At 42.6% G+C, this 26,665-nt stretch overlaps 1 protein-coding gene, 1 long non-coding RNA gene and 1 other non-coding gene across 3 annotated transcripts; 2 read left to right on the top strand and 1 right to left on the bottom strand.

The window, feature by feature from the left end:
* Nucleotides 1-921: 921 nt before the first annotated feature.
* GLRX5 (glutaredoxin 5) lies at nucleotides 922-14,035 on the bottom strand. The gene is made up of 2 exons (XM_003787020.3): nucleotides 13,536-14,035; nucleotides 922-1,705 (listed from the first exon to the last, which is right to left on the bottom strand). The coding sequence occupies exons 1-2, from the start codon at nucleotides 13,828-13,830 to the stop codon at nucleotides 1,524-1,526; spliced, it is 477 nt and encodes a 158-aa protein (XP_003787068.1). The 5' UTR covers nucleotides 13,831-14,035; the 3' UTR covers nucleotides 922-1,523.
* A 255-nt stretch (nucleotides 14,036-14,290) lies between these two features.
* Nucleotides 14,291-15,800, top strand: LOC111724190. Its single transcript, XR_002772532.1, has 3 exons — nucleotides 14,291-14,413; nucleotides 14,983-15,038; nucleotides 15,668-15,800. It is a non-coding gene; the product is annotated as an uncharacterized LOC111724190 (long non-coding RNA).
* LOC111724227 lies at nucleotides 15,110-15,383 on the top strand. The gene has a single exon (XR_002772558.1).
* Nucleotides 15,801-26,665: the final 10,865 nt, after the last annotated feature.

Raw genomic sequence — 26,665 nt, 5'->3', positions numbered from 1 at the left:
TTTTGAGTTTTCTCAAGAGGAACTCAAGATGGCTAAATAACCAACAAGGAGCAAGCCCCTGGAGTGGCTCTGGGAAAAGGAGCCATCCTCTGCCCTTTCTGCCCCCACTCCTTTTTTTTTTTTGAGACAGAGCCTCAAGCCGTCACCCTGGGTAGAGTGCCGTGGCATCACAACTCACAGCAACCTCCAACTCCCGGGCTTAAGCGATTCTCCTGTCTCCACCTCCCAAGTAGCTGGGACTACAGGCATCTGCCACAACACCCAGCTATTTTTTTGGTTGCAGCCGTCATTGTTTGGTGGGCCCGGGCTGGATTCGAACCCACCAGCTCAGGTGTATGTGGCTGGTGCCTTAGCTGCTTGAGCCATAGGTGCCAAGCCCCTTTCTGCCCTTTTTATTAGAAAATGCACCCTTCTTCCTACCTTTCCCACCATAAAAATCTGCTTCTAAATGCATGTCCTCTCTAAGTCCCTGGAAATGAACAAATACAGCCCGGAGCCAAAGCCACGCCATGCTAGGACGGGCTTTCTTCCCAGGAGCCACTATACAGCTCTCCCAGCTCCACCAAACCCCAGTCTCAGGATGCAAAATGCAGGAAAAGTCTTACAAAGACATTGAATACTGGAAGAATCTCTGCCACAATTCTAATTGTTTCCTTTTTTAGGAAGGCCTCTCTTTTCTAAGAAATAAAATACTCATTAAATCCCCTACCTCAGTGGACTAGGGACCGCTTCTTCCTAACTGACAGCAGCAGTTTGCCCCACCACCACTTCCCTCCAGCCCACCTCCACTTCCCAGCAGTCCACCTCCACTTCCCTCCAGCCCACCTCCACTTCCCAGCAGTCCCCCTCCATTTCCCCAGCAGCCCACCTCCACTTCCCGCCAGCCCACACATGCTTCCCCTAGAGAAAGTGAAGCATAGCTTGATGTCAATTCTTGTGGCAAATTTAATAAAAGAGTTTGAGAATCACTCTTAATTCACAAACACAAAAGGTTGCAGGCACTCAATACCCTTACAGATGCATGTGTTTTAGAATGAACAACCCATGCATGCATGGCATCTCTGTTTATTTTAAAAAAACGACACCCTCTTTATCACAGTTTCTTCTTTGCCCACCATTTGCCTTAATAGAAGTTGTTACCAAAAAAAAAAGAAAGAAACTGAGGGAGTATGTTCTTTGTAGACTGACACATTTGCAGAGAAGTTATGAATCGTGATAATTCAGAAGCTCCTACTTTCACTCCTGAATCAGGCAAAGAATAAATGACAACATGAACAACAAATTTTGTTTACAGCAATACCATAAAACAACATTGAATAATTATAGTGCAGTGGTTGCAATTAAGCTCACAAGAGAATATTCTTAGACAAAACACCAGACAAACTAGAATCACTCAACTGCTTACAAACCAGAATGAGCAGTGCAAGCAGTTGTCTCAAGAGAGAAAACCAAAATCAGTAAGGCTTTTCTGGCAGTGAGTCTCTGACACGCGCGGCCCCCTGTCTCGGAGGACCCAGGCACCCTCATTTTGAGTCTTGGTCTTTCTTTTCATCATCTAAGAGGGCGGAGCGGATCCCCAGCTTTTTCAGTTCTTCTACCAGGTCCCCATTCTGGTGCATCTGCAGAAGAATGTCACAGCCCCCTACAAACTCGCCATTGAGGTACACTTGTGGGATGGTGGGCCAGTTGGAGTAGTCTTTAATGCCTGTGGGGAAAGAACATTTATTCAGGTGTTATTTCAATAATCAAAGCAAAACCTTTCATGACAAAATATAACTTTACCCACTCCTAGCAGAACCTCCCTCCCTAGCTTGCCCAATTCTTGCAGAGTGCTGCATTTGCTACTGAGAACATGAGCTTTAGAGTCAAACAGACCAGTGCTTAAACCTAAACTCTTTCAATTACCAACTTAACTATTTTTTCCTTCTGAGACAGAGTCTCACTTTGTTGCCCAGGCTAGAGTGCCAAGGCATCAGCCTAGTTCACAGAAACCTCAAACTCCTCAGTTCAAGTGATCCTCCTGCCTCTGCCTCCCGAGTAGCTGGGAATACAGGTACCTGACACCATGCCTGGCTAACTTTTTCTACTTTTACTAGAAATGAGAGTCTCCCTCTTGCCCAGGCTGGTCTTGAACTTCTGAGCTCAAGTGATCCTCCTACCTTGGCCTCTCAGAATACTAGGATTATAGGCATGAGCCACTATACCCACCCTTAATTACAAACTTTAAAATCTCAAACAAGTCATTTGTCCTCATCCTCTGTTTCCACCTTCATCTTACAAAGTTTTTGTGATAATCAGGTAAATAATGCTGTCAGTAAAATCCCTGACACATTATCAACACTGGATTAATGGCAGAGAACCAGATTAGTTCACATAAGTCATATAAGAGACACAAAGCTGTAATTCTCCATGCATCTGCCAGTCATGTTTTCAGTAAAGCAAAACTTGGAGAAATGTCCAACCAACTTCATTTCCAAATGGACTACTTGGAGCAATTCACAGTAACTCACTGACAAATCAAGCAGTCCAACCCATGAGCTTTCACACCTGTCTCGGTTGGTGTAGGCCACTAGTTACTTATGCTCAAGATGTCGACTTGTTGATTTTTTTTTAATCTTTAATACTTTTACTCAGAGAAAAAATCCCTACCATGTGGCTACAGACCATCAGCCTCCACCCTACTCAGCTACTCTAATGGCTCTCCGGGGAGCAAGTGATTTGGCTCAGTGCAGCACCCAAAGTGACAGAAAGTCTAATGAAAGAGCAGGCCAGGGTGGTGCCCGTGGCTCAAAGGAGTAGGGCGCTGACCCCATATGCCAGAGGTGGCGGGTTCAAACCCAGCCCTGGCCAAAAAACTGCAAAAAAAAAAAAAAAAAAAAGGAGCAGGGCAAAGTTCCTCAAAGTCCATGTGCCAGGCCTGGGGGTGAGATCCACTCTGTTCTCAAGCATTGGCAGCAGACTCAAGAAACCATGTGATCAGTTCCACATGCAAGAAAATTTGGCTTTGAGGACACAGAAGAAATGAGTCATGCTCTGTGACAGTGCAGCCATGAAAACTGTTCTGTTCAAGTCTGGGCCACACAATGATGGTTACATATATATAACAAAATTATAGGAAAGCAATGTGGATTCAGTCTTAAGACATAAAAGATTATTCTCTTTTAATATTCCTTTCCATCATTCCTTTCCTACCTGCAGGACAAAGAAAATGTACTTTCAAAAACATTAGACCAGGGTGGCCGCCTGTGGCTCAAAAGGGTAGGGCACCGGCCCCATAGGCCAGAGGTGGCAGGTTCAAACCCAGCCCTGGCCAAAAAAAAAAAAAAGCATTAGGCCAATAAAAAGTCTGTTGGTTACATTAAAAAACAGAGATGGTCAAAGCATGGCATTTGATCCCTAGAGTTACACACAGTAGAACCTCTGTAAGTTGACCACCCAAGGGACTGTAACGAATTGGTCAACATAAGGAGCAAGGCCTTAGGATATGTACCTGAGGTGTATGTTTGCTCTATGCAAATTAGGTCAACTTAAGGAGGCAGTCAACTTAAGGAGGTGGTCAACTATTAAGGTTCTACTGTGTATATTTATGTCATTTTTCTATATGTACAGAAATAGATATTTTCAAATGGACAAAATAAGCATAATCACATAATAAGATAAACAAAACAGAAAGCCAACAGTCTTCAAGCAAAATACAATATTATTTGAATTTAAAAATCAATCAACTGCTGACTTTTATGCAAACTGAAAATACAGAAACTTGCTCCTGATATCCTATCATTTATTATCAAACATTTATATTCCAAATAAAATTATCAATGTGAGTTAAACCAAAAATAACAGTCCCAAGATACAATGTATTTTTCTCTTAAAAGTTATTGCCCAATAGTGACTTTGCTCTAATGACAGGCCTGGAGAAAACCCCTGAGTCTTTATCTCTCTCTTGCAGACTTCACTATTAAGAATGGTTACAATGTTACAGGCCTCAAAAAGCACACTTCACAGCCACTCAGGGTGTTAGTGAAGAATTCATAGGTTTGGTAGTCATCAGTAAAGGATAAATTTCATTAATCACCAAAAGTCTTTATGATACCAAATATCTACATCTCTTAGAATACCCTGATCAATTCAAATTTTTCATCATTCTGGTGTTGTTGGGTGCTAAATAAACAAAAACAATTACTTAGTATTTAAGTTGTGTGGTTTTGGCTATTTTCAAACTCTGTTCTAAAAGTCCATTATAACTTACTTTTTACAATGATGCCAGTTACAAATCTTTTACCTTTATTTTGACTGAAAGGGGGTATGGGAATTAAGATATGTTATATGTATGTAAAAGTAAATATAAGCAACTTTTAATTCTCCTAAACCACCTTAAATACCTTTTATACCAGTCAACCACTTATGTGCATTTTTCTTCAATTAATAATATATTGCATGAAGCTTTTCATGACAATTTTACTGATTTATTTGGGTGAGTGCCTACAATTTTTGGAACGTACCAAAAATGCAAATAAATTTGCCACCTGAGGGCCATTCAAAACCACATGTTTAATCCTAAAAGATACAATATTTTTAGGTGCAACCTTTGCTGAGTAAAAGAATTTCACCAACCATTTTCATAGTATCACACCAGTATGACAAAGCACTGGGCTTGTGTCATTCATTAAACTTTATGTTGTGGCAGATCATCCTGATCAGAGAGTAAGAGAAGGGCATCAGAACTCCTATACCCAAAATAAGTGGGCTTTCAGACTGGAGGGTTCCAGAATATCCTGAACACTGAACACACATAGACATGTGTAAGTAAGGCTAACTCCTTCCAAACCTCTCTGGCCATGGCTGTGTTACCTAATAACTTACATTGTAAGAACTCAAAAGAACTTAACCTCAAGAGTGAAGGACAGCATTTTCTTGACAGTATCCAAGGTGTCTACTAGCTAACAATTTATCAAAATTAATTAAATCTACCTGCTTCTTAAATTTTTAGATTAAGAGCTGATGCCAAGGCAAAACTTTGGCATCCTTCTTAAAAACTATGCTATCTTCCATTTTTAAGAAATCTGACTTAAAGTTTAAATATCTAAGGAAATATTTAATTGCTTCCTTCTAGAGTGAAGTGAGAAAGATTGGCTTTTCTTTTCTTTTTAGAGGCAAGGTCTCATTCTTTCTGTTCCCCAAGCTGAAGTGACATTCTTGTTCACAATCACAGATCACTGCAGCCTCCAATTCCTAGGCTTAAGTGATCCTCCAGTAACAGGGACTACAGGGGCACACCACCATGCTCAGTTAATTTTGTTTTATATTTTGTAGATGGGGTCTTGCTATGTTGCCCTGGCTGGCATCAAAGTGATCCTCCTACCCCAGAAGTACTGACATAAGTCCCAGAGCCCAGCTGAGAAACTTCTAATAATAAAAGATTGCTCATAAGGTAAATATTAAAATGAATCTCCAGTGGATACACAAGTAATTATTCAAGCATAGTTAATTTCCCTTACACTTTAGTTTTCAAAAACTGCAATATGCAGTGATAGCTCTTACAGATATCACCTGAACTCAGAATCAGAGAGCAACTCTTGAAAATCAGTATATCATACCCCAAAATAGATTTTACTATAGTCATATTTCATATGTGACAGACAGCAATTCAATTTGGGATAGAAAATGTTGACTGTGGCTCAGCACCTGTGGCTCAAGTGGTTAAGGCTCCAGCCACATACACCTAAGGTGGTGGGTTCGAATTCAGCCCAGGCCCGCCAAAACAACAATGACGGCTGCAACCAAAAAATAGCCGGGTGTTGTGGTGGGTGCCGGTGGTCTCACCTACTTGGGAGACTGAGGCAGGAGACTTGCTTGAGCCCAGGAGTTGGAGGATCCTGTGAGCTGTGATGACACAGCACTCTACCCAGGAGGATAGCTTGAGGCTCTGTCTCAAAAAAAAAAAAAAAAAAAATTAACGTTCCAAAGTATCAAGCCAGAAAGAATAGTCCTTGAAAATTTCCTTCCAAGTACTTTTCAGCCATAAGAAAAGACGGAGACTTTACATCTTTTATGATTACCTGGAAGAAGTTGAATTGAAACATATTCTTCTTAGTAAAATATCTCAAGAATGAAAAAAAAAATCCTCTGTAGTCAATACTAATATGAAACATATAGACAACTACATGCCCAAAGGAATGAAGAAATACAAACACAGTCTAGCAAGGGAGAGGGGAAAGGAGGGAGGGCAACCGGCAGGATCTCCTCTAATGTGCACAATGTGAGGGTGTTCAGCACGCCCCATGAGCGAAGGGCTCAACTATCAACTACAACTTGAACCTTTTCTTCTTATTTTTTTTTTTCTTTTTTGCAGTTTTTGGCCGGACCGGGTTTGAACCCACCACCTCCTGTTTATGGGGCCTGTGCCCTATTCCTTTGAGTCACAGGCGCCGCCCAACTTGAACCTTTTCTTAGAATTGAAAATAAGGTAACTTAAAAATCTGCACCCTCATATTAATTTGAAGAAAAAAAAAAAAAAAAAGGGCAGCACCTGTGGCTCAAAGGCATAGGGCACCAGCCCCATAAACGGGAGGTGGCGGGTTCAAACCCAGCCCTGGCCAAAAAAACCAAAAAATCTTGCAAAAAAAAAAAAAAAAAAAAGAAAGAACGAAAAGAAAAGAAAACTTCCTTCCAGAACTTTCAAGGTATTTTTCAAAATCCATCACATTTCAGAACACTAGACTTCACTCCTGGTTTGAACACTAAATTATAAGGGCATATAATCATAGTTTGTTTTTATTCTGGAAGAAATTCACTAGGAGAGTTTATAGTCTGATGCAGATAATCCCAACTCTGTCTCTTACTTACTAGGCTCTGTAACCTCGGGCAAGTCACATCACCTCTGACATTTTCTTTATCTTCCCAAACTTAGAGAATGGCTTTAGGACTACCGGAGAACATCTGAGCTGAAAGCATGGAAACTCACAGACCCTGACTAGGGGAAAAGCAAAGCACGTTGGCAGAGTGGACAAACTTGAAGTGCTAGCCCACAAATGTAGCCTCAGATAAATCTGTTAATTTTTTTTAGCCTCAGTTTCCTCATCTATAAAATGTGAATAACACTTCTATGCTTGATTCGTTATGAAGATGAAATGAGACATAACTGGTGAAATGAATTAAGCTCCTGCCATAGTGCCAGGTACAATGTAAACATTTTCTTCATGACAATATGACAATGTCCTCTACAACTCACCCTTCACTATAATGCTTATTTGAGAAAAATATGCAACAGAGAAAAGCATAGGGAAAGAATGCAGGAAAAATACCAAGTGAGTAAGCCATGTAGGAATAAAAATACCATTTACTGAGTGAAGGATTACTGAGGTAAGTGCTTTCTATAAGTAACCTTAGCAAATCATTACAAAAGTCCTACATGTATACGAGGTCGGACATTTAAGTTCAGGAACTCATCCTAGAAAAAAGTGCTACATATTTCATTGCTGAATATACTGCTGTCACTCCTACCCTTGGGAAGCTATGCACCAAGGTCAGCACCTCGTCTACCCTTAAAGCAATTCTGGAACTCTTTTTCTGGAATCGCCATCAACGCTGTCACTGTATTACCCTTGATGTCCTAAATGCCATCAAAATGTCTTCCTTTCAGTACTTCCTTCAGCTTCAGGTAAAGAAAAAAGTCCTTAGGAGTCAGATCAGGAGTAGGGAGGGTGTTCCAATACAGTTTTGTGTACTGGCTAAAACTCCCTCAGAGACAGTGCTGTGTGAGCTGGGGCACTGTCGTGATGTAAGAGCCACGAGTTGTTGGCCAAGATTTTCGGTTAAGTTTTTCCTAACCATCTCTCTACTGATGTTTACTTGGTCTGCTATGCTTCACAGTTAGCTGATGATTTTGATGCACACAGTGACAAATTTTTGCAATATTTTCATCGGTTCTGCTTTTATAGGCCACCTTGGCCTCTCTTAATCAGTGATGCTTTTTCTCCGCTCAGAAAAATGTTTAAACCGTTTGTACCCTGCAGTTTTCTTCATGGCATTATCCCCCAAAACATGGACTAATATGTTACTGATTTCACTCCCACTCTTACCAAGTTTAACAAGAAATTTACAAATTTTTTTGTTGCTCTAATTCAAGCGCCAACATTCTCATGAAGGGACACAAAAACACACAACAACAATAATGAACGCCACTCAGCAATACCCCATCACATGTCAACACAACCACAACTGTAAGATGCTGATATGCCAAGGTTATGAAACCTTCCTAAGTTGTCTGTACAATGCTGCCAACTTAAGGGCATTGTGGCAAGTTCATGAACTTAACTGTCAGACCTGGTAATTATCCCTACTTTACAATGTGAAACTAAGGCTCAGAGAAGTTAAACAACAGACATAAAGTCAAAATGTTAGCATGTGGTGGAAACGGTATTTGCATCCAGGTTTCAAGGAATACAAAAATCCACATACTACTGGAGTCCCTCACCAGAGGTAGGCTCCACCCTGCAGCTGCCATCTACCACTGCTGGCCATGAGCTAGGCTTGCACTACACACGTACCTGCAGTATATACATCTTTAAGAATGACATACATAAATGCTATTATGCCATAATTACCTTTTTACAACTTGTTTTTTGACTAAACATTGTATTTTTCAGACTTATCCATGTTAAATATATCCGGACCTAGTTTAAGTACAATTTAACTAAACTACAGTTTATTCAGTCAGCTTATTCAGTTTACTACTAATATACCAAGATTCCTTCTCATCAGTTTTACATTATTATGTATATCAGGATGTTGATTTCTGTTATAATACACATATGCAGGAGTCAGTCTCTCTGGACCACAAGGAGACAAACCATGGGAGTCAGGCCAAACCCAGTCTACTTCCTTTTTTTGTAAATAAAGTTTTATTGGAACTCAACCATAGTCACACATCTATGTATTGCCCATGATTGAGTTCAGGCTTTCTAATAGCACAGTTGATGCAACAAAAACCATGCAGTCCACAAAAACTAATGTACTTACTCTCTGGCCTTTTACAGAAGTCAGTAGCCCCCCCTCCTTAGAATATATATCTAGAAGTGAAGTAGCTGGGTCTTAGGCTTTGTTCACCATAAACTTGACTGAGTATTGACTACACAAGCATATGAACAAATTTGTTATCCAGCTAATTCCATGATACTGGAAAGATTGAGCGTATTTTCAAATGCTTAATACACATTCAATAACAAAATAATGGTCATTTATTTTATAAATATTTGAGTCTCTATTCCATTAGATACTGTTCTAGATGCAAGGAAAACAAATGGTGATCTAACAAGGGTGTCCCAACCTGTATCCCACCAGCTGCATGTTGATTTTTATTTTTTTTTGTGACAAATTCTCACTATGTCGCCCTCAGTAGAGTGCTGTGGCATCACAGCTCGCAGCAACCTCAAACTCTTGGCCTAAAGCAATTATCTAGCCCCAGCCTCCCAAGTAGCTGGGACTACAGGTGCCCACCACAACACCTGGCTATTTGTTGTTGTTGTAGTGGTCATTGTTGTTTCGTAGGCCTGGGCAGGTTTCGAACCTGCCAGCCCCAGTGTCTGTGGCTGGCACCCTAACCACTAGCTACAGGCATGGAGCCAGCAGGCTAATTTTGTGAAGTTTTTTTTTTTTTTTGCTTACATGTTGTGTTGAAATAACTTAGGGGACCTGGAAAAATAGACTCGGACCCCCACTTAGGTTAATTAATTGGTAATTTATTTTACCTGCTGCAGGGGCTGCTGCTCCGAGAGACAGTCAGCACCTGGTGAGAGTGTGAGTTACCTTTTATAGGCTTTGTGTAAGCATATTACAGAAGTGAAACGTGGCTGGTTAAGGGGGGTTACAACTCAGGTAGTCATAGATACAGCAATGGAACAATAATTAATACAGTTTCAGTTGACAATGGACACATTTCATATTACAATGGTTATGGTTATACAACAGTAATTAATCAAGTCTCAGTGAGTTTTCCACCATTGTTCATCTACTGAGAACTTGGGGGGTTTGTGAAACTTGGGACTGTTTTTCCTTGTACCTGAAGCTTATTCTTGGCAACCCTAGGGGGAAGAAGGGGGCCTAGGAACGTGGCTGGGAAGCACGTTCTTGGCCACCCTAGGGGGAGGAAGGACTTGCCTTGTTCCTAAAGTCAACTCTAGGGGGAGAAGGGAGGAGGAGGGAAAGGGGCTGGAGAGGGCAGAGGGAACAGGTGAGGGTGGTGGTGGGGGGAACAGGTGAGGGCTGGGGAACAGGAGTGGGCAGGGGAAAGAGGGCTGGGTTACAACAGTGTCAGATATCACTAGTATACATGGACTTTTTTTTTTTTTTTTTTGCTAATCAGCTTTCACAGTGTTTATGTATTTAATGTATGGCCCAAGACAATGCTTCTTCCAATATGTGCCAGAGGAAGAAAAGGCTGGACACCCCTGAAAATCAGCAGAAATTTATGAGAGTTAATGATGCTTTTTAAAACTATGGAAGAGAGCTGCAATATGATAATAAATAAAAGGAGCATTTATTCTTCATTAAAACATTCACTGAAAGTGTCTTTGCACAAGCAGTACACATGGCACCACAGGCCGTTTCGAAAGATCTGTTCCTTGTTTTCTGGAGGGCAAATACCATGTATAGACAAGCATGATCTCATTATGTGATTAAAAAAAAATGTTAGGAACTAGATTCAAAGGTTAATATGGCTTATGTGGAATTACAGGTGATTTTCATTTTCTTTACAATTTTCATTTTTTTCCAAGTTTCTTCTCTGAGAATGTTACTTTTTACAATTGTAAAAAATACTGTTTAAGACTGGAATTGGGAAACAGTGAAGTCAGTCTACTGGGACCTGATCCCTTTGTGTTCTGTGTGTATTCTAGATAAAAAGAACAAGAAGGCCAGAGCACAGTGCTGCCTCATAGTCACCATACTATGGGGTCACAGTCTCAAGACTTCTCTTGTATCATACTCCTTGGAACTCAGGGCCCAGAATTAGGAAATATTGATAGTTCCCCAAACTTCCTCAGGCTTGGGCCTTTTGTAAAACTCAGCCTTCTCTGGAATCAAATACAAGAAAAGGCCAATTTTGCAGGAGCTCCAATCCTGTTACTAGAAGTGACCTTGGGTCTGGTACACAGACATTTCTTTGGCTGGCAAAAACAGTATCAGACAAGCTGGCAGTCTCTTCTTGGCAAACTCAAAGGTATAGAGAACAAAGAGATGAAGAGTCTTAATATTCTAGCTAAACTAATCCCCACTTGAGAAACATTCTTATAGCACCCTGCCCTAGTCCGACTGTATTAAGAACATAAGTTCAGAAGCCAATTGTATGAGCTGGAAGACAGAACGTAAATACTATCAGCACACATTCTTCTGCCCTCACTTTCAGTTTATTAGCCATATTCAATATACCCCATGTCCAGTTTATACTAAACAAGAGAACATAAATTTACAAACCAAAGACCCTCAAAACTTCATACAAAATAATGACACAACTATGTATGAATGCCATCTTGGCAATGTGCAGGGGATGTGCTGCAAGGTCCCAGCTCAAAGACTGCAGAATAGTTAATCTTATCTTTTAAGCAGAGAAGCTACTTCTGAAGGAAGACTGCAGATCCCCCTAGACATGATAAAACCCAGTGCTATCAAGCAGCAGCATTCTAGTTGATCAGGAAAACAAAACAGTTGTGAGGGTACTACGTACACATTATACCGTACCTGGTAATGTTAACCGGCCTTCTCCACGCCTCTACCTAATGTGCCTCCTAGGTTCCACCCACCAAAACTATTGCCTACAGCAAATGTAGGATCAGCTATCACAAAGAGGTTTTGAGGATTAGATAACCTGGGAAAAATATATTTGAAAGCTATAAAGAGCTAATAATAACATAGCTACCACCTACTGGGTGCTTTCTGTGCAAGGTAAGATAATAAGCACTTTATACCATTTTTACTTTCTCGTTCTTCCTCACAAAAACTTTGCCAAGTTGGGTTTCATTATCATCATTTTACAGAAAAGGAAAATGCAGTTAAGTGACTTGTTTAAGGTTGTACAGCTGATTGGCCAGAGAAGAGGATTCCAACCCAAAGTTTTCCCACAACACCAGCCTGTCTCATCAATGTAAGAAACGACACTGATTAATAATCTCAAATGTAGACTAGTCCATTCCTAACACAGAACCTGTCACTTCTTTTTAGTACACTGTGACTAAACAAGAGTACTAGGCTACCGGAAAGGGGGAGGAGGAAGGGCGTTGGGGGTCAGGGTGCATGGTACATCTCTGGGGGCGGGACACAATTATAAGAGGGAATTTATCTATCAAATGCAATCAGTGTAACCTAATTCTTTGCACCCTCAATGAATTCCAAACAATAAAAAATAAAAAAGAGTACTAGGCTAGGGACATACTGCGTGGACCTCAGTCATTTAAAGGCTCTAACTTGAATGCAGGGTACCCTAAGCTATCCCCACCCTCCAGAAGGACAAGGTACAACCTCCCCACTTTTTCCACCAACCCTGACCAACCCTTGCCAAGCAGGTGGTCCATGTGCCTGACTTATTCCACTTCTCCCATTCAGGACAAAATGGGAGAATGCATGTAAGGTATCTGGCAAAGATGCTATCAGGGCCTCTCTTCCTACCTGGGGCCACTGAAAAGTTAAGGCCCTGCAGTACTCGGCCCCACCCCGCTACCCCTCACCGGGGTCTCCAAGATTGAGGTAGTGTGCTAGCCTAGGGCTGTTGTTTCTTCCCACAAGCCTCTCCAAGCAAATGTCATGCCTTCCCCCTCCCCCGCCACTAGACTCCGACTAAGAACAGGCAGCCCACTGTAGCACCAACCATCTCCTTGTAGCAATCCACAGAATGGTGCCTGACAGCCTGCGCCTTGAACCAAGGGAGGCAGCTCCGTCCAAACAGCAACAGCACCAACGGCTTCCAGTCTCTTCAAAGTGTACCCTCATAGTGGGTACGTACCATGAGCGCCCTCTTTGTCCCAATTCCCAGAGAGGAGGATTCCAACCCAAAGTTTTCCCACAACACCAGCCTGTCTCATCAAATAAGAAATGACTCTTATTAATAATCTCAAATGTAGAATCTGGCTGTATTAGGAGCCTGCGGGGAGAAATATAAGGCTGATGATCACCTTCCTCGGACTTAGCCCGAGACAAATCATCCTGAAATGTCTATTTCAGTTCAAAGTAAGGATCAGTGAACCCCTGGAACTTACTCCACTGCCCAAAGTAGCCAATAGTACCAGAGCCCCAGATCCTCAAGATTTTGTTCCAGTCAATTATGCCCTCATCCGCTCTTACCCGGAATAGATTCCCGGTCTTGCTCCCGTTTGAATCCCCAGAAAGTCCTTCCCTGATAGATAGAGGCCCATCCTCCAACCTGGCATTGAGAAACCCTCAGCCTTGTGCAGCTACACTCCTGGTGCCATGGGCGATGACTCCCCCCACTCCAGGCACAGCGGCCTCCGCCTGCCACCTACACCTCTGCAGACAGCCAGCCTGACCTTGTCGGAGCTTAGGGTCGTCCAGCACGTTGTAGGCCGCGTAGTCGCGGACGCCGTGCAGCCGCAAGATCTGCACCACGGCGTTGCTGAAGCCACACTGGGGCTGTTCTGGCGTCCCCTTGAGGAATACAACCACCTTGTCCTTCTTCACCATCGCGTCCAGCTCCTCCGTCGAACCGCCGCCGCCTGCGCCCGAGCCTGCAGTCCGCACGCCCGGACTCCGCAGGCTGCCACCGCCTGCGCCGCGCCCCCAGCGGAGCAGAGCTGCCGCCGCTCGGCCGAGGGACCCACTCATTCCCGCACGCTCGCCGGAGCCCTACACCAACTCGGACCTCGGATCGCAAGCAGAGTTCCTTCCCGGCCCCTCAGCGGACCGCTCCGCCCCCCGCAGGCCCTGATTGGGCCGACTCCTAACTGCTCTCTATGATTGGACAACATTGGCCCGCAATTACACGATTCTACCAATCATGTTTCTCATCCCGCCCCAGCAGGTGGAAGGTAGTTCTTATGCCTGAGTAGCATCCTACCGCCTTACTATTGGCCGTGAGCAACCGCTCTGTCAGTTGATTGGAGAAAGTGGGTGTCTATCAGGATCACGTTCGCAGGGCCAACGAGAGGCAAAACTGGCGGGAAGACCACTTTCCTCCGGAGAGCAGTCGGGGCCAGCTGGGATACTCTTGGACGCCTGAGAAAGGCCCTGGGCGGGAACTTGCGCGTTCCGCGGAACGCCGGGAAGGGGTCACTTCTACGAGAAGGTTCCGGTTCCGGTGTCGGCTGCAGTTCAGTTGCTATGGCAACGCGGTTGGCGGGCGGATGGTTCGGATAGCCCGCAAAGTGGTGGGACTGGGGCGGGCTGGCGTCCGCGTATCCCAGCCTAGGTGAGCGTCCCAAGGTGCCTGCAGGGGGCCGCGGCCGAGTGTGGTTGGCCCTGGCGGCGAGCGGGGACCTTCCCGGGGTTCCGGCGCCCGGGCTGTAGTCTCGGGTCCTGACCGGTCCCCTCGATCACGCCGTCCACGTGGGAGCCAAGGCCATGGCTGGACCCTGCGGCTCCGGCCTCTGGCGCGCGATTGTTTCTCTAGAACAACTTTTTAGAAATCTCGTAAGGCGCTCTGGCCTGTGTGATCTCTTCGGGGTTTCGAGCCTCGTTGACCTTTCACCCCATTGAAGCTGGGCCTACGCTCAGGAAAGGTTGAATGGAAACCTAAGAAGTGACTAAAATTTCCGGGGCAGGTGTGGGTGTAGGCGCTGCACCCGCGCAGAATCCTCAGGGAGACCCGGTGCCCAACACTTGGAAGCAGCGTTGGGAAATGAAAAGCAGATAGAAACCATTGTGGGAGCAGAGGGGAGAAAGAAGCCTGCTTAGCTCCGTTGCTCGCTCTGTTCTCCATTATGCTGATTGTTTGACGTATACTGTATTTACTAGCTTGTTTATTGACTTTCCTCCCAGGCGTTCGACGTTCTTACTGCGGTATCGTCAGTGCCTAGGACAGTGCTTGGAATGTGGTAGGTGCTCATAATTGGTGGAAAGAATGAATTCAGGAGAACAGGACTCAGTGGAATTTCTGTACGTGTATAATCTGTAGTCTTGGAGCCGCACTGGGTTGGTGGTACCCCGGAGCACACCAGACTTGCAGAAAAAGCATACTTCAGAGGAAGCTGAGGCATGCCTGCTCAAGAGCCAGTGGTTCCATGTGCAATTTTCCTCTGATAGTTCTTAGGTACTGTTGCCACGGTGGTAATGACTGTGCCATGTCATTATCTATTCACCAACAGTAAGAGAAGATTGCAGTCGAGATATTGTTTAGCAGATAGAGTGGTTTCTGTTGGACACTAAGTACTGCTACAAATCACTTTTTTAAAAACCTTCAGCATTTTTAAAAATGTTACTGGAAGTGACCTGTTATGCTTTTGGAGTGCTCAAATTTAAAATCAATTTCAGTGAGTGAGTCCTTCAAATAATAGTTTGGCATGAAACCTGAGCCTGGTAAACTATGAATACAAACTCAGGACATTACCCATAAGTGTTCCTTAGCGTAGTATTTTCACCCCCATGAATGTTATTGCTGGTACTAATTTTCTAATGTGAGGTGCAAAATTGATCAAGGACTTAAAGAATCTTTTTTGTTTTTCAGATTCATTGATTTCAGGCAAATCAGAGGGACAAGCATCATGAACAGAAATGTATAGAAATGCTGTTATGCTGAAGCATAAGTTTTAGAAGTCCAGCATCTGGTGTACTTAATGATAGAGAATATACCTATTAAATTCTTTCCAAAATCACTTTTTGTTCATGCTTATACTATAGTAAATTTGTTTATTTTTCTTTAAGTAAAATTGGTGATTTGTTTCTGAAAACCAAAATTGGTTTTTGCTGTCAACCTAAATAACAGGCCCCCTAAAAGAAAATGAAGTTTATACAGGAACAGGGGATTGCAGTGGGAGAAGGGGTGCCATAGTAAACTAGGTGCATATTCAGGAAGGGAAGGGAAGACAGGTTTTTGGAGGAAAAATGAGGAGGATTACATAATAGTTTTGAGATAATTATCCTTGGCTACAAGGATCAGTAACAAGGGTGACATCAGTCCAAGGTCGGCAAGGCAGTTGTTGGGCAGATGTCCTTGAAGGCATATTTTTTCTGTAAAATTGTTGTGACCCTTGTGCAATTTTGTAGTTTTTGGAGAATCTTTTATGATAGTTTCTGTTATCAGACATTTGTGCATGAGAACTCTTTTCTTCATGGCCTTCTTGGGGTCAGTTTGTTGGGGCTTTCTTTTAATATAAGTGACTCTATTTTCCTTTTGGGGTAGGGGGAGAGAGACAGAGTTTTACTGTGTTGCCCTGGGTAGAGTGCTGTGGCATTACAGCTCACAGTGACCTCAAACTCTTGGACTTAAGCGATTCTCTTGCCTCAGCCTCCCGAGTAGCTGGTAATACTGGTGCCCACCACAACACCAGGCTATTCTTGTCGTTATTGTTTAGCAGGCCCGGGCCAGGCTCAAACCCACCATCCTCGGTGTATGTGGGAGTTATGAGTGCCAAGCCAAGTGACTGTTTTCATAAGGCAGCTTTCATATTGCCCACTGTAAACTATCTAAATCTGCTTTTCTGTTGACTGGAATAGGCAGAAGAATTTAGAAACTTATTACTGAAAATCTGAGACATAGAGCAGTAATGGGGAGTATCATATTCCTTACTTGGTGTATAATATTGGCTTCTGAAGCACAGTTGTCTTTTTAGTTGTTAAATATTTTATTAAGTTGAAAATACAGCTGTCATTAAGGATCAAGGGTAATCCTTGAGCAGGAAGAGTAAAAAGCCTGCATTTTTAAAAATTCTAGAGGACTTGCTTTGTTTTGTAGAGTATGATATGAACATATAGTATAAGAAATGCTAAGGATATGAGAAAGCTTTTCGGTGCTCATTCAAGGGGCTAAGAGGGATATCCTTGATAGCATGAATAAGAACAGGGAAGCAAATTACATATCTAAAGTTTAGGGGTATCTAACCTTTTTTTTCTCGGCTACACATTGGAAGTACTTGTCTTGGGTCACACAATAAAACACCAAACACTAACAAAAGCTGTTTTTCTTTAGTTGTTTGTTTTGCTTTGGTTTGAGGTAAAGTTTGACTCTTGTCACCCTGGGTAGAGTGCCATGGCATCACAACAACCTCAAACTCTTGGGTTCGAGTGACCCTGTTCCCTGAGCCTCCCAAGTAACTGAGACTACAAGCACTCGTCACAACACTCAGCTAGTTTTTCTATCTTTGGTAGAAACAGGCTGGTCTCAAATTCCTGAGCTCAAGTAATCCACCTGCCTTGGCCTCCCAGAATGCTGGGATTACAGGTGACAAAAGCTGTTTAGCTAAAACAAGTTCTGTTTGTGCTTTTTGTTTATCTGACACCACAGATAAGAAAAAGAGTCTTCACAAAATCAGCATGGACAGACCAAAATACAGTGAAAAAAAAATTTTTTTTTGAGACAGAGCCTCAAGCTGTCCCCATGGGTAGAGTGCCATGGCATCACAGCTCACAGCAACCTCCAACTCCTGGGCTCAAGAGAGTGTCCTGCCTCAGTGTCCCAAGTAGCTGGGACCACAGGCGCCTGCCACAGCACCTGGCAATTTTTTGGTTGCAGCTGTTGTTGTTTGGCAGGCCCGGGCTGGATTCAAACCTGCCACCTTAGGTGTATGTGGCTGGCACCTTAGCCACTTGAGCCACAGGCACTGAGCTGAAATGTTTACATTTTAAGCAGTTTTTTTCTGCCTTTGGTTTAATACCACAAAGCATCAGTGATCTTAAGCAAAGAAAACAGTAGTTAAGATATTTCTTCCAAAGCCACAAGCTTTTATATATGAGTAAGTGTTTTGGTTTTAAGATTTCTCTTTAATCTATAATGCTACAAACTCCGGGGCCACACAGCAATCCCATTCTGTGACCTGTTAGGAACTGGTGAGTGATCAAGTAAGTGAAGCTTCATCTGTATTTATATACATCACTCACATCACTGCCTGAGCTCTGCCTTCCATCAGATCAGCAGTGGTATTAGATTGTCACAGGAGCATAAACTCTACTGTAAACTGCATGTGAGGGATCTAGGTTGTGCTCTCCTTACCAGAATCTAATGCCTGCTAATCTGAGGTGGTTATGTTAGTGCTATGGAGCAACTGCAAATAGATTATCATTTGCAGAGACCATAATAAATCAATTGTTTGAAACTCCTATCAAAACCACCCCTCTTTCACCCCCTTCCCAGTTTGTAGAAAAACTGTCTTCCATGAAAGTCCCTGGTGCCAAAAAGGTTGAGGATTGTTGCTGTCATGAAAACATGACCAAATATACTTCTTAAATAATTGTCAATCTGTACCTGTGATCAAATGTTTTTGGGTATTTCAAACATTAGTAAATGTTCTATACCAGTTTTGTAATCTCTGCTTGTAGACATTAATGGGAGGTGGAAATGGAAACTAACAAAAACTTAATGGAGAATCATGAGATTTTTGTCACAAAATGTAATTTGATGGCAAACTAAATTAGGCCATGTAAATGTGCTGACTCAGGCATTCTAAAAATGTTTTTCTTCCCTGTGCTTATTTATAGATAAAGGTTCACTACATATGGTAAAACTCCTCTTTTCTACCCACTTGCCCCAAAGCAAATTCACCATTGAATCCACAGTGAAAATTGTTGCAAATTTGAGATAGTTCTTTATCAAGTTCTCAAATGAAGAACTTGAGTCTGGATTATTGAGCCTAAGCTAACACTTGAATACTCAGCATGTCAGTGTTGCCATTCTTTTTCTTACATACTCAGTTATTCAGCAATGACCAGCTCTTACAAAATGAGAGAGTGTATATGTGTATAAGAGCACATGATAAAGAAGTACTTCTGTCTAGGCCAGCCAGAGTATTCTGCAAATATATTAGAGAAAAGTGACTGGGTTGCCCAAGAGGCCGAGTCACCAAACATTCCTGAGCTAAAATAGCACTAGAGAGACCTAGAGTTCTATCAGTTTGAGCTGGAACCTGAAACCTCTCTCTGGTGTGCTTAGTCCTTAGCCAGTGATTTTAGATCATCATTGCATCCCTGGAATTATCTGGGTTCCCTGACGATACCAGAAATAACATAATGTTTAAGAAAGTAAGGCAAAACTCAGAGTTTTTCTAATCCCTAATGCAGAGATAGAAATGCCTTTTGGGTTTTGACTACCTCTATCTGAAAAGGCAGCTGGTTTATTAATACTTCCGCAGCAATAGGAGTGGCCTCAGCTTTGCTAATCTCTGGTGACCATATCTTGGAGACAGGCTAGAGGTGGAAGACAGGCCAGCCTCTACTATGTCATGCAGTCTCTGCTCTCCTTGTCTCCCCTCAGAGTGCTGGGCAAATGAGAAATGATATGCTGCAAATCAAGTTCAGTCTAGCATAAGCCGTAGGCAATAGGTGATTACTTATGAAAAGCCTAGATGCTGTAACAACCTGTTTCTGCCCTGGCTTCCTGTCCTGAACACTACTCAGAAGTTTGTTTTTACTTTCCTCAGATTTCTCTACACCTGTTTTTCCCTTCATGGATTTTTAAAAACTGTATTTGTGTTGTCTACTAAAGGTTATATATATTTTAAGATTTCTTCATATAAGGGCTGCAGAGTTATAAGGAATCTATTAGTACCCTCTGTTCCCAGATATATACCCCCAAATGATTCCATCTTGCATATATTTATATTTTTTATTCTTTAAACCACCTTTGTATATTATATACACATGAGATCATTTGAACCTTACATTAACCCCAGGATAACAGTTGTCATTTTGGTCTCCAAATTACATTCTAATCCTATTTATAACGTCTTGTTGATAGACATTAGCCCTTTGCATTCCTCTGGAAGGTTCAGTGCCTTCACATGCAATTTCTGTTTTCCTGCTGAATCCACATCATCAGCAATTCCTACAGAAAGTTAATTACCTCAGTTATCTTTGGTAGCTCTGCATGTATATATCCTGAATACATACATGATTTTTATGCTTTATAAAATTAAAAATGACAACAATTTCAGTCCAAAGATTGAATTTTTACAAAACTAAGCCACAGCTTTTCACTTCTGAAAGTCGTGTCCTCTTGTCCCCATGCTGCTTTCTCATGCTGAGGACTGAGCTCCTTGGAAATATGCCTTTGCAGTCACGTCTGCTAGACTTTGTTCTATTGTGAGCCTTATTTAATTCCAAGGGGAAAAAAGCCTGAATTTTATCTCCTGTAAAGTGGGATTAAGAATGAAGCAGTAATCATAAAATTTGTTAAGTCTTTTGATTTAAGGTGATGAAAGAATCACTGACTTTTCCTAAAGTGCCTGTTTAATTAATTTTAATGTTTAGGATTATGTGTGTCTTTTTACCAGCAGATAGTTTCTATAACTCAAATTATTCTAAAGACTGAAAAGATCCCAAGACCACAGAGTATAAAAAGCAAAGAGCCAGTGCTCTTTGGAAGATTTATCTGTTAGCGGAAGTTTGTATCTTCCTCTAATAGTCACTGAGTTTGCAGCCAGAAGAACTTTTAGGAAGTTCAGTTGTTTTCATTTGAATAATTGCTAAGATACATTGCCAAGGTCATAAATACTGTTTACAATGAGTCAGAATTTCACTTTGTACTTCAGCCTTTGAGCCTTAATAATTTCATGCCTTCAAAATTAAATCTTGTTCTTGTGAGAACCATTGCATCAGCCTTTTTCAGTAATTCATCTAACAAATTCACCCCAGTTTCATGGTGGGGAAGGGAAGGTTCAGGTTAGAAATGAAAGGAGACATTAATGGTTCATTGTCCTTTGCAGGATTAAAAAAAAGTATTTTAAATATTTTTTCTGCTTTAATGGCCAGAAAAAAATGTATTTGTTAATTCTAAACCTTACATTTTTTGAAAGTATAGCCTATTGAGATGTTAATTGGTATTAATTTCAGTGATATGTTCATAAAAGATATAAACCAGTTATATTCTGTTAAAAAGGAGAGAGTGGGGAACTTTTTTGAAATAGGCTTACTTGCAAAATTGGGTGACCAAAATAATTTTGTATCAAAAGTCTTAAAGTTCAGGGAACAAGCCTGTGATTAAAAAAAAAAATCTTGGGCAGGCATAGTGGCTTACACCATGTAATCCTAGCACTCTGGGAGGCTAAGGCAGGTGGATTTCCTGAGTTTACAAGTTCAAGACTAGCCTAAGCCAGAGCAGGACCTCGTCTCTAAAAATAGCTGGACATTGTGGTAGGCGCCTGTAGTCCCAGCTACTTGGGAGGCTGAGGCAAGAGAATCATTTGAGCTCAAGAGTTTAAGGTTGCTGTGAGCTGTGATGCTACGGCACTTTATCAAGGGTGTCAAAATGAGACTCTGTCTCCAAAAAAAAACTTGAAGAGAAGCTGCCATATTAGCATGCCTTCTTCTTTCTCTAGATGTATGTGATCTGACGTTTTCATGTCATAGCTATATCAGTGCAGCCCTAACAGGATGTGTCAGTACAGCTGATGTGATACTCCCATTGGTTCATGTCTTTTCATACCATGTAGTGGCAGCCCTGAGATAAAATTCACACATACTGTTGGCTATCTGGGTATAGGACTAAAAACATCATTTTACTGGAAGGAATTTTTGCTTGTGTTCAAAAATACCACATATTTCGTTGGGAATGATAGAAAGAGGAGTTGAAACACACCAAAAGAAAAGTGCTTTGTTTTTTGTTTTCAAAAAGTAAAAAGACCACATCTTTCAATGTCATTCTGCCCTTTGAGAAACTTGAGGCATTTTGTAGTCTCTGTCTTACCCGGCAAAGCAGGTAGGGGGCACTAGGCTGTTTTACTTGGTAAATCTGGGCAGCCAGGAGCCAACCAGGGCTGCCCTTGAATTAACATACAGTATCTGGGAGTTAATCAGTTGTCCCACTTCTAGGAAGAATCTCTCAGTTCTCACTCAAGGCCTATTATTTTAGGGAATGGTTAACCTTAGTTTTCTGATATAGCTACAACAGATGATAAACAGTAAACTAAAAGACGCAGCAATGACTGATAGGTTAAAAGGAGATTAAAACACAAGCAGTAGACATTCTGGAATTTAATGTAGGAAGGAACAAACAGCCTTCACAGGTGATTATTTCCTGTTCATTAGAACCTTGTCTTGGGCAGCGCCTGTGGTTCAGAGGGAAGGGCACCGGCCCCAAGGACCAAGGGTGGTGTGTTTGAACCTGGTCCCGGAGACAAGAAAATAGCCAGGCGTTGTAGCAGGTGCCTGTAGTCCCAGCTACTCAGGAGGCGGAGGCAATAGACGCGCCTAAGCCCAAGAGCTGGAGGTAGCTGTGAGCTGTGACGCCATGGCAGTCTACCAAGGGCAACAAAGTGAGAATCTATCTCTTAAGAAAAAAAAAAAAACCTTGTATATTTCCAAGTAACCAAGAAAAAATTATTTCCACACACTCTGGGTAAGAAGTCAAGGAAACATGCAGTTTATTTTAGCTTCCCAACAAAAATTATATGTACATACTTTATGAGTTATGTTAAAAAAAAAAAGTGTATGTTTTTAACATAACCATCAGTTTGCCCATACTTTATGGGTTATGTTAAAAAATAAACTTCAGAGGAATCCCGTCATCCCATCAGTTTGCCCATGCTTTATGAGTTATATTAAAAAACAAACTTCAGAGGAATGCTTTCTTCCCCCATTTTGCCAGATAAACAATTTTATTCTAACTCTTGTGTACCTCATGTTTGTCTGGGATAAACACCTTAGAAATACTAAGTTTAATTAGGTGGTGAGTGACTGAATGATATTGGCATAAAATTGAGTTTTTCTAACTAAACCAAATGGACTTGAGAGAGCTCAGCTGGCATTAGATCAGAAAAGGCCATCAGTGAAGTGGTTCTGCAAATGCTGAGGTATGATTCAATCCAGGACACATGATTCAAGACATCAAAGAAGAGAGCCTCTTCACTTGCCCCACTTCCCAGTTCTGTTCTACAGCTGTTGGGGACCAAAACCCTTCAGGGAGTGTATGTATCATACTTTTATTTATTTATTATGCCACACATGCACATGCATGCACACACACTCAGACCTCCAGCTTCTAGTTCAGTCGAATTCATTTTTGTAATTGGTCCCTTAGTGCCATCTTGACTGAGTCTTGAAAGAAGGGTAAAGAGCTTCAGGAGAAAAGGGAAGGACATTCCAGGAAGAGGAAACACCAGAGCAAAGGCACAGAGGCCCATACGCACCCTGGAGGAATGCCAAGTCATCTCTTGGGAAATGCAGAGACGTGCACATAGCTAAGGTGAGGTCAGATGGAAAGGGCCTCAAGACCTCATCCTTTGGGTGAGAGAAGGCCCCAGAAGAAGAGTAAACTGCAGAGGTTTTGAGCTATCATCCTGGCAAGAATATTGAGGATGGTTGGAGGTGGCCGAGCTAAGAGGAGGAGGCCAGTTGGGAGAGTGTTCTAAGATTTAACCATTCTGGGTCTCTGGGTGGTGCCAGGGAAGGACTCCCACAAACTGAGTCGGACACTTTGAAGTTAGGACTGGCAGCATTTGGTGCTGGCTGATCCTGGGGAGGGGCTGGGGAAGAGGGAAGGAAGTAGGCTTATTCCCAGGTTTCTTAGCTGCTGGGGGCAGCTGCTTACTGATGCAGAGACCACAGGAGGAGGAAGTGGAGTTGCAAAAAAGAGGCAATGAATTCCTTTTGGGCATTCTAAGTCTCCAGATAACTGAGAGACATCTCACATCAGGTGATATCTGAAACTAAGGGGAAGATGACTCAGATTATTGCCTCTATAGCTCTGGACTTAATGGATAGAAGAGATTTGGGCAGGGAGGGCAAAATGTAAAAAAAAGACGGTTGAGAAGCAGCCCTTGGGAAAGCATGTAGCTGGTAAGGACAGGCCATGAGAAGAAATGGGAGTATGTGCTACATGCTTCAGCAGAGGGAGTGATCGGCCCTGTCAGAAGCCACAGAGAGAGGCCAGGTGAGGGCCCAGGAGTTCCTGGATTTGGCAGTGGAGGTAAACACTCTGTGGGCTGAAACAATCAGTGTATTTCCTGACCTTGGGTGCTTCTCTTAACCTCAGGGGCTCTGTAACATGACAGACTTGAGCCTGTGACAGAGTGTCTTCTGGCTATTTTTTCTGTCCATATATGACTCTTTCTTCAGGCCACCTCTATAGTTTGTGAACTGAGCAGGTAGGGTCCCATCAATTTGTTCATATTTAGCAGTGACACAAACAAGCATTTCCATTTGGATGATGAAACAGCCTTGATTGCTGGAGCTGGTGTACTAATCTCACCAGCTGACTACTCCCACCTTCTACCTACTTATGGGAGTTGCTTCTGTCTGCTGAGTGTGGCTTTCAATTAACCACAAAGTGCGTTTAGTGGCAGGAGACATTGCTCTCAGCATACCAATCATACAATGTCAAAGATGAAATTTGGGATAAAATTTCTTTAAAATCTTCAGCCACTGCTGCAGCTATTGGAGTTGCTAGGACTTTCAGCAGTCCCTTTGGAAAGCATTTGTTCTGCATGGGTTTGGTGCTAGTTGTTCTGAGGTTTTGTGGCTTGTTCAACTTTCTCTGTTAGGGAAGTAACTTGGCCTGTCAAGAATTGTCATCAAAAGCAACAAGTTTTACGCAGACACCTGAACTATTTGAGTTCAAGGGCACCTGCCACTCAGACAAAGGGGCAAACTGGGGCCCTAGTGTGGGTGTTCCCATAGAGCAAAGCACCACCTGCTCATATGGGGATGGTGCACGTGCCCTGCATGGGTTCTGCTACCCAGACTAGGAGGCAAAGGCGAGACCTCTGCCAGGCCTGGGCTCAGAGCCTCCTCTGGCTCCCTGGGCACTCTGCCTATCATAGGGTGCTTCTAATATTATCACATGATCAGAACAGCCACACCTGTAAAAACCAAAAAGAGAGCACTTCAGTAAGCCTCAAAAATGTGTCTCCAGGGAGCAGAAATAGGAAATATTTGTAATTCTCTTTAGTGGAAAAGTCTTCCTTTCTTACAGCCTATTCATGAGTTGGTTCCTATCATGAAGCATCTTCAAAAGCACAGTAAGTGGAGGATTTAATTTGCCATAGTAGTAGTACACATTTGCACAGAACCTCAAGACTGTAGCACATTTTCATCATTATTAGTCTCTTAGAGTTTCATGACATTCTCATGGGGAAGACAGAGCAAGAACTGGCACCATTTGATAGGAGTGGACATATGAGGAGGTGACGTGGCCCACGTGTGCTCACAGCTGGGGAAGGCAGCCCAGAGAGACATCAAGTCAGGAGATGTTAATCTAGTGAGCATTTCCTTCTGCCAGCCCACTCCATGGCTGGGACAATGAGGGCATCAAGGCTGCATTTAGACTTAGAAGAAAAAAGACAGGTTTATAGTATACTGTTGTTTAAACCAAAGTGGTAAAAGTTGAAGGGCATGTGAGTGCTGTGGGTTAAGAGGAAGAGAACATCTTGTGTATCTAACAACCAAAGAGATAGCTGAGCATGGACATGACTTTCCTGGTATGAAGCTATTCAGAGAATAGGAAACCACATTTATTATCTGAAATGGGCTCAGCCAGCCATGTGTGTTTTATGGTTTAAAGCTGAGAATGCTGATGTTTTACTTGCTGCACATGCAGGTAATCCACATAACTGGAGGCTTCTGCCTTGTGTGTGCTCTCTCTCTCTTTTTTTTTTTTTTTGAGGCAGAGCTTCAAGCTGTCGCCCTGGGTAGAGAGCCATGGCATCACAGCTCACAGCAACCTCCAACTCTTGGGCTCAATCGATTCTCTTGCCTCAGCCTCCCAAGTAGCTGGGACCACAGGCACCGGCCACAATACCCAGCTATTTTTGGTAGCCATCATTGTTGTTTGGTGGGTCTGGGCTGAATTCGAACCCGCCACCTCAGGTGTATGTGGCTGGCGCCTTAGCCGCTTGAGCCACAGGCACCAAGCCTGTTCTCTCTCTTTCTCTCTCACACACACATACTCACACACACTCACTTTCCCATGACAGCCTTTCAGGCTGGTGCTCTCCCTCTGGCACCAGATAAGTCATACACAGACTTCTCACCTGTTATTAAAGCTGGCACTTGTTTCTTTTCAAACTATTTGGACTTCTCATCAATAACCTTGACCCAGAGGAACTCATTAACATTCTGGGTTCAGCATAGCTCTGTGTGAAAATGTAACCTAAAAAATATATTGGAATTTAATTATGATCAAAAAATGGTCTTCCACTCAATAGCACTCTGGGAGGCCACGGTGAGTGAACTGCCTGAGCTCAGGAGTTCCAGACCAGCCTGAGCCAGAGCGAGACTCCATCTCTAAAAATAGCCAGCATTGTGGTGGGCACCTGTAGTCCCAGCTACTTGGGAGGCTGAGGCAAGAGAATCGATTAAACAATCAATATTGTTTAAACCACTTTGGTTTAAACAAATCTCAGACAGATTTGTAGTGATTCAGAGTGTGGGCTCTGGCCTCAGACGGCTGGGTTAGTGCCCTTGATGAGTCACATGATGCTGTGTGATGATGGGCAAGTTAATCACCTTTCCTCATTTGTAAAATGGGATGATAACAGTAGTTATCCTGAAAGGTGATGAGGATTAAATGAGTAATATA

The sequence above is a fragment of the Otolemur garnettii genome, unplaced genomic scaffold (genome assembly GCF_000181295.1).
Source record: "Otolemur garnettii isolate 467f Iridium unplaced genomic scaffold, OtoGar3 scaffold00020, whole genome shotgun sequence".
Lineage (NCBI taxonomy): Eukaryota > Metazoa > Chordata > Mammalia > Primates > Galagidae > Otolemur > Otolemur garnettii.
This window is presented reverse-complemented; position numbering and strand designations above follow the sequence as displayed.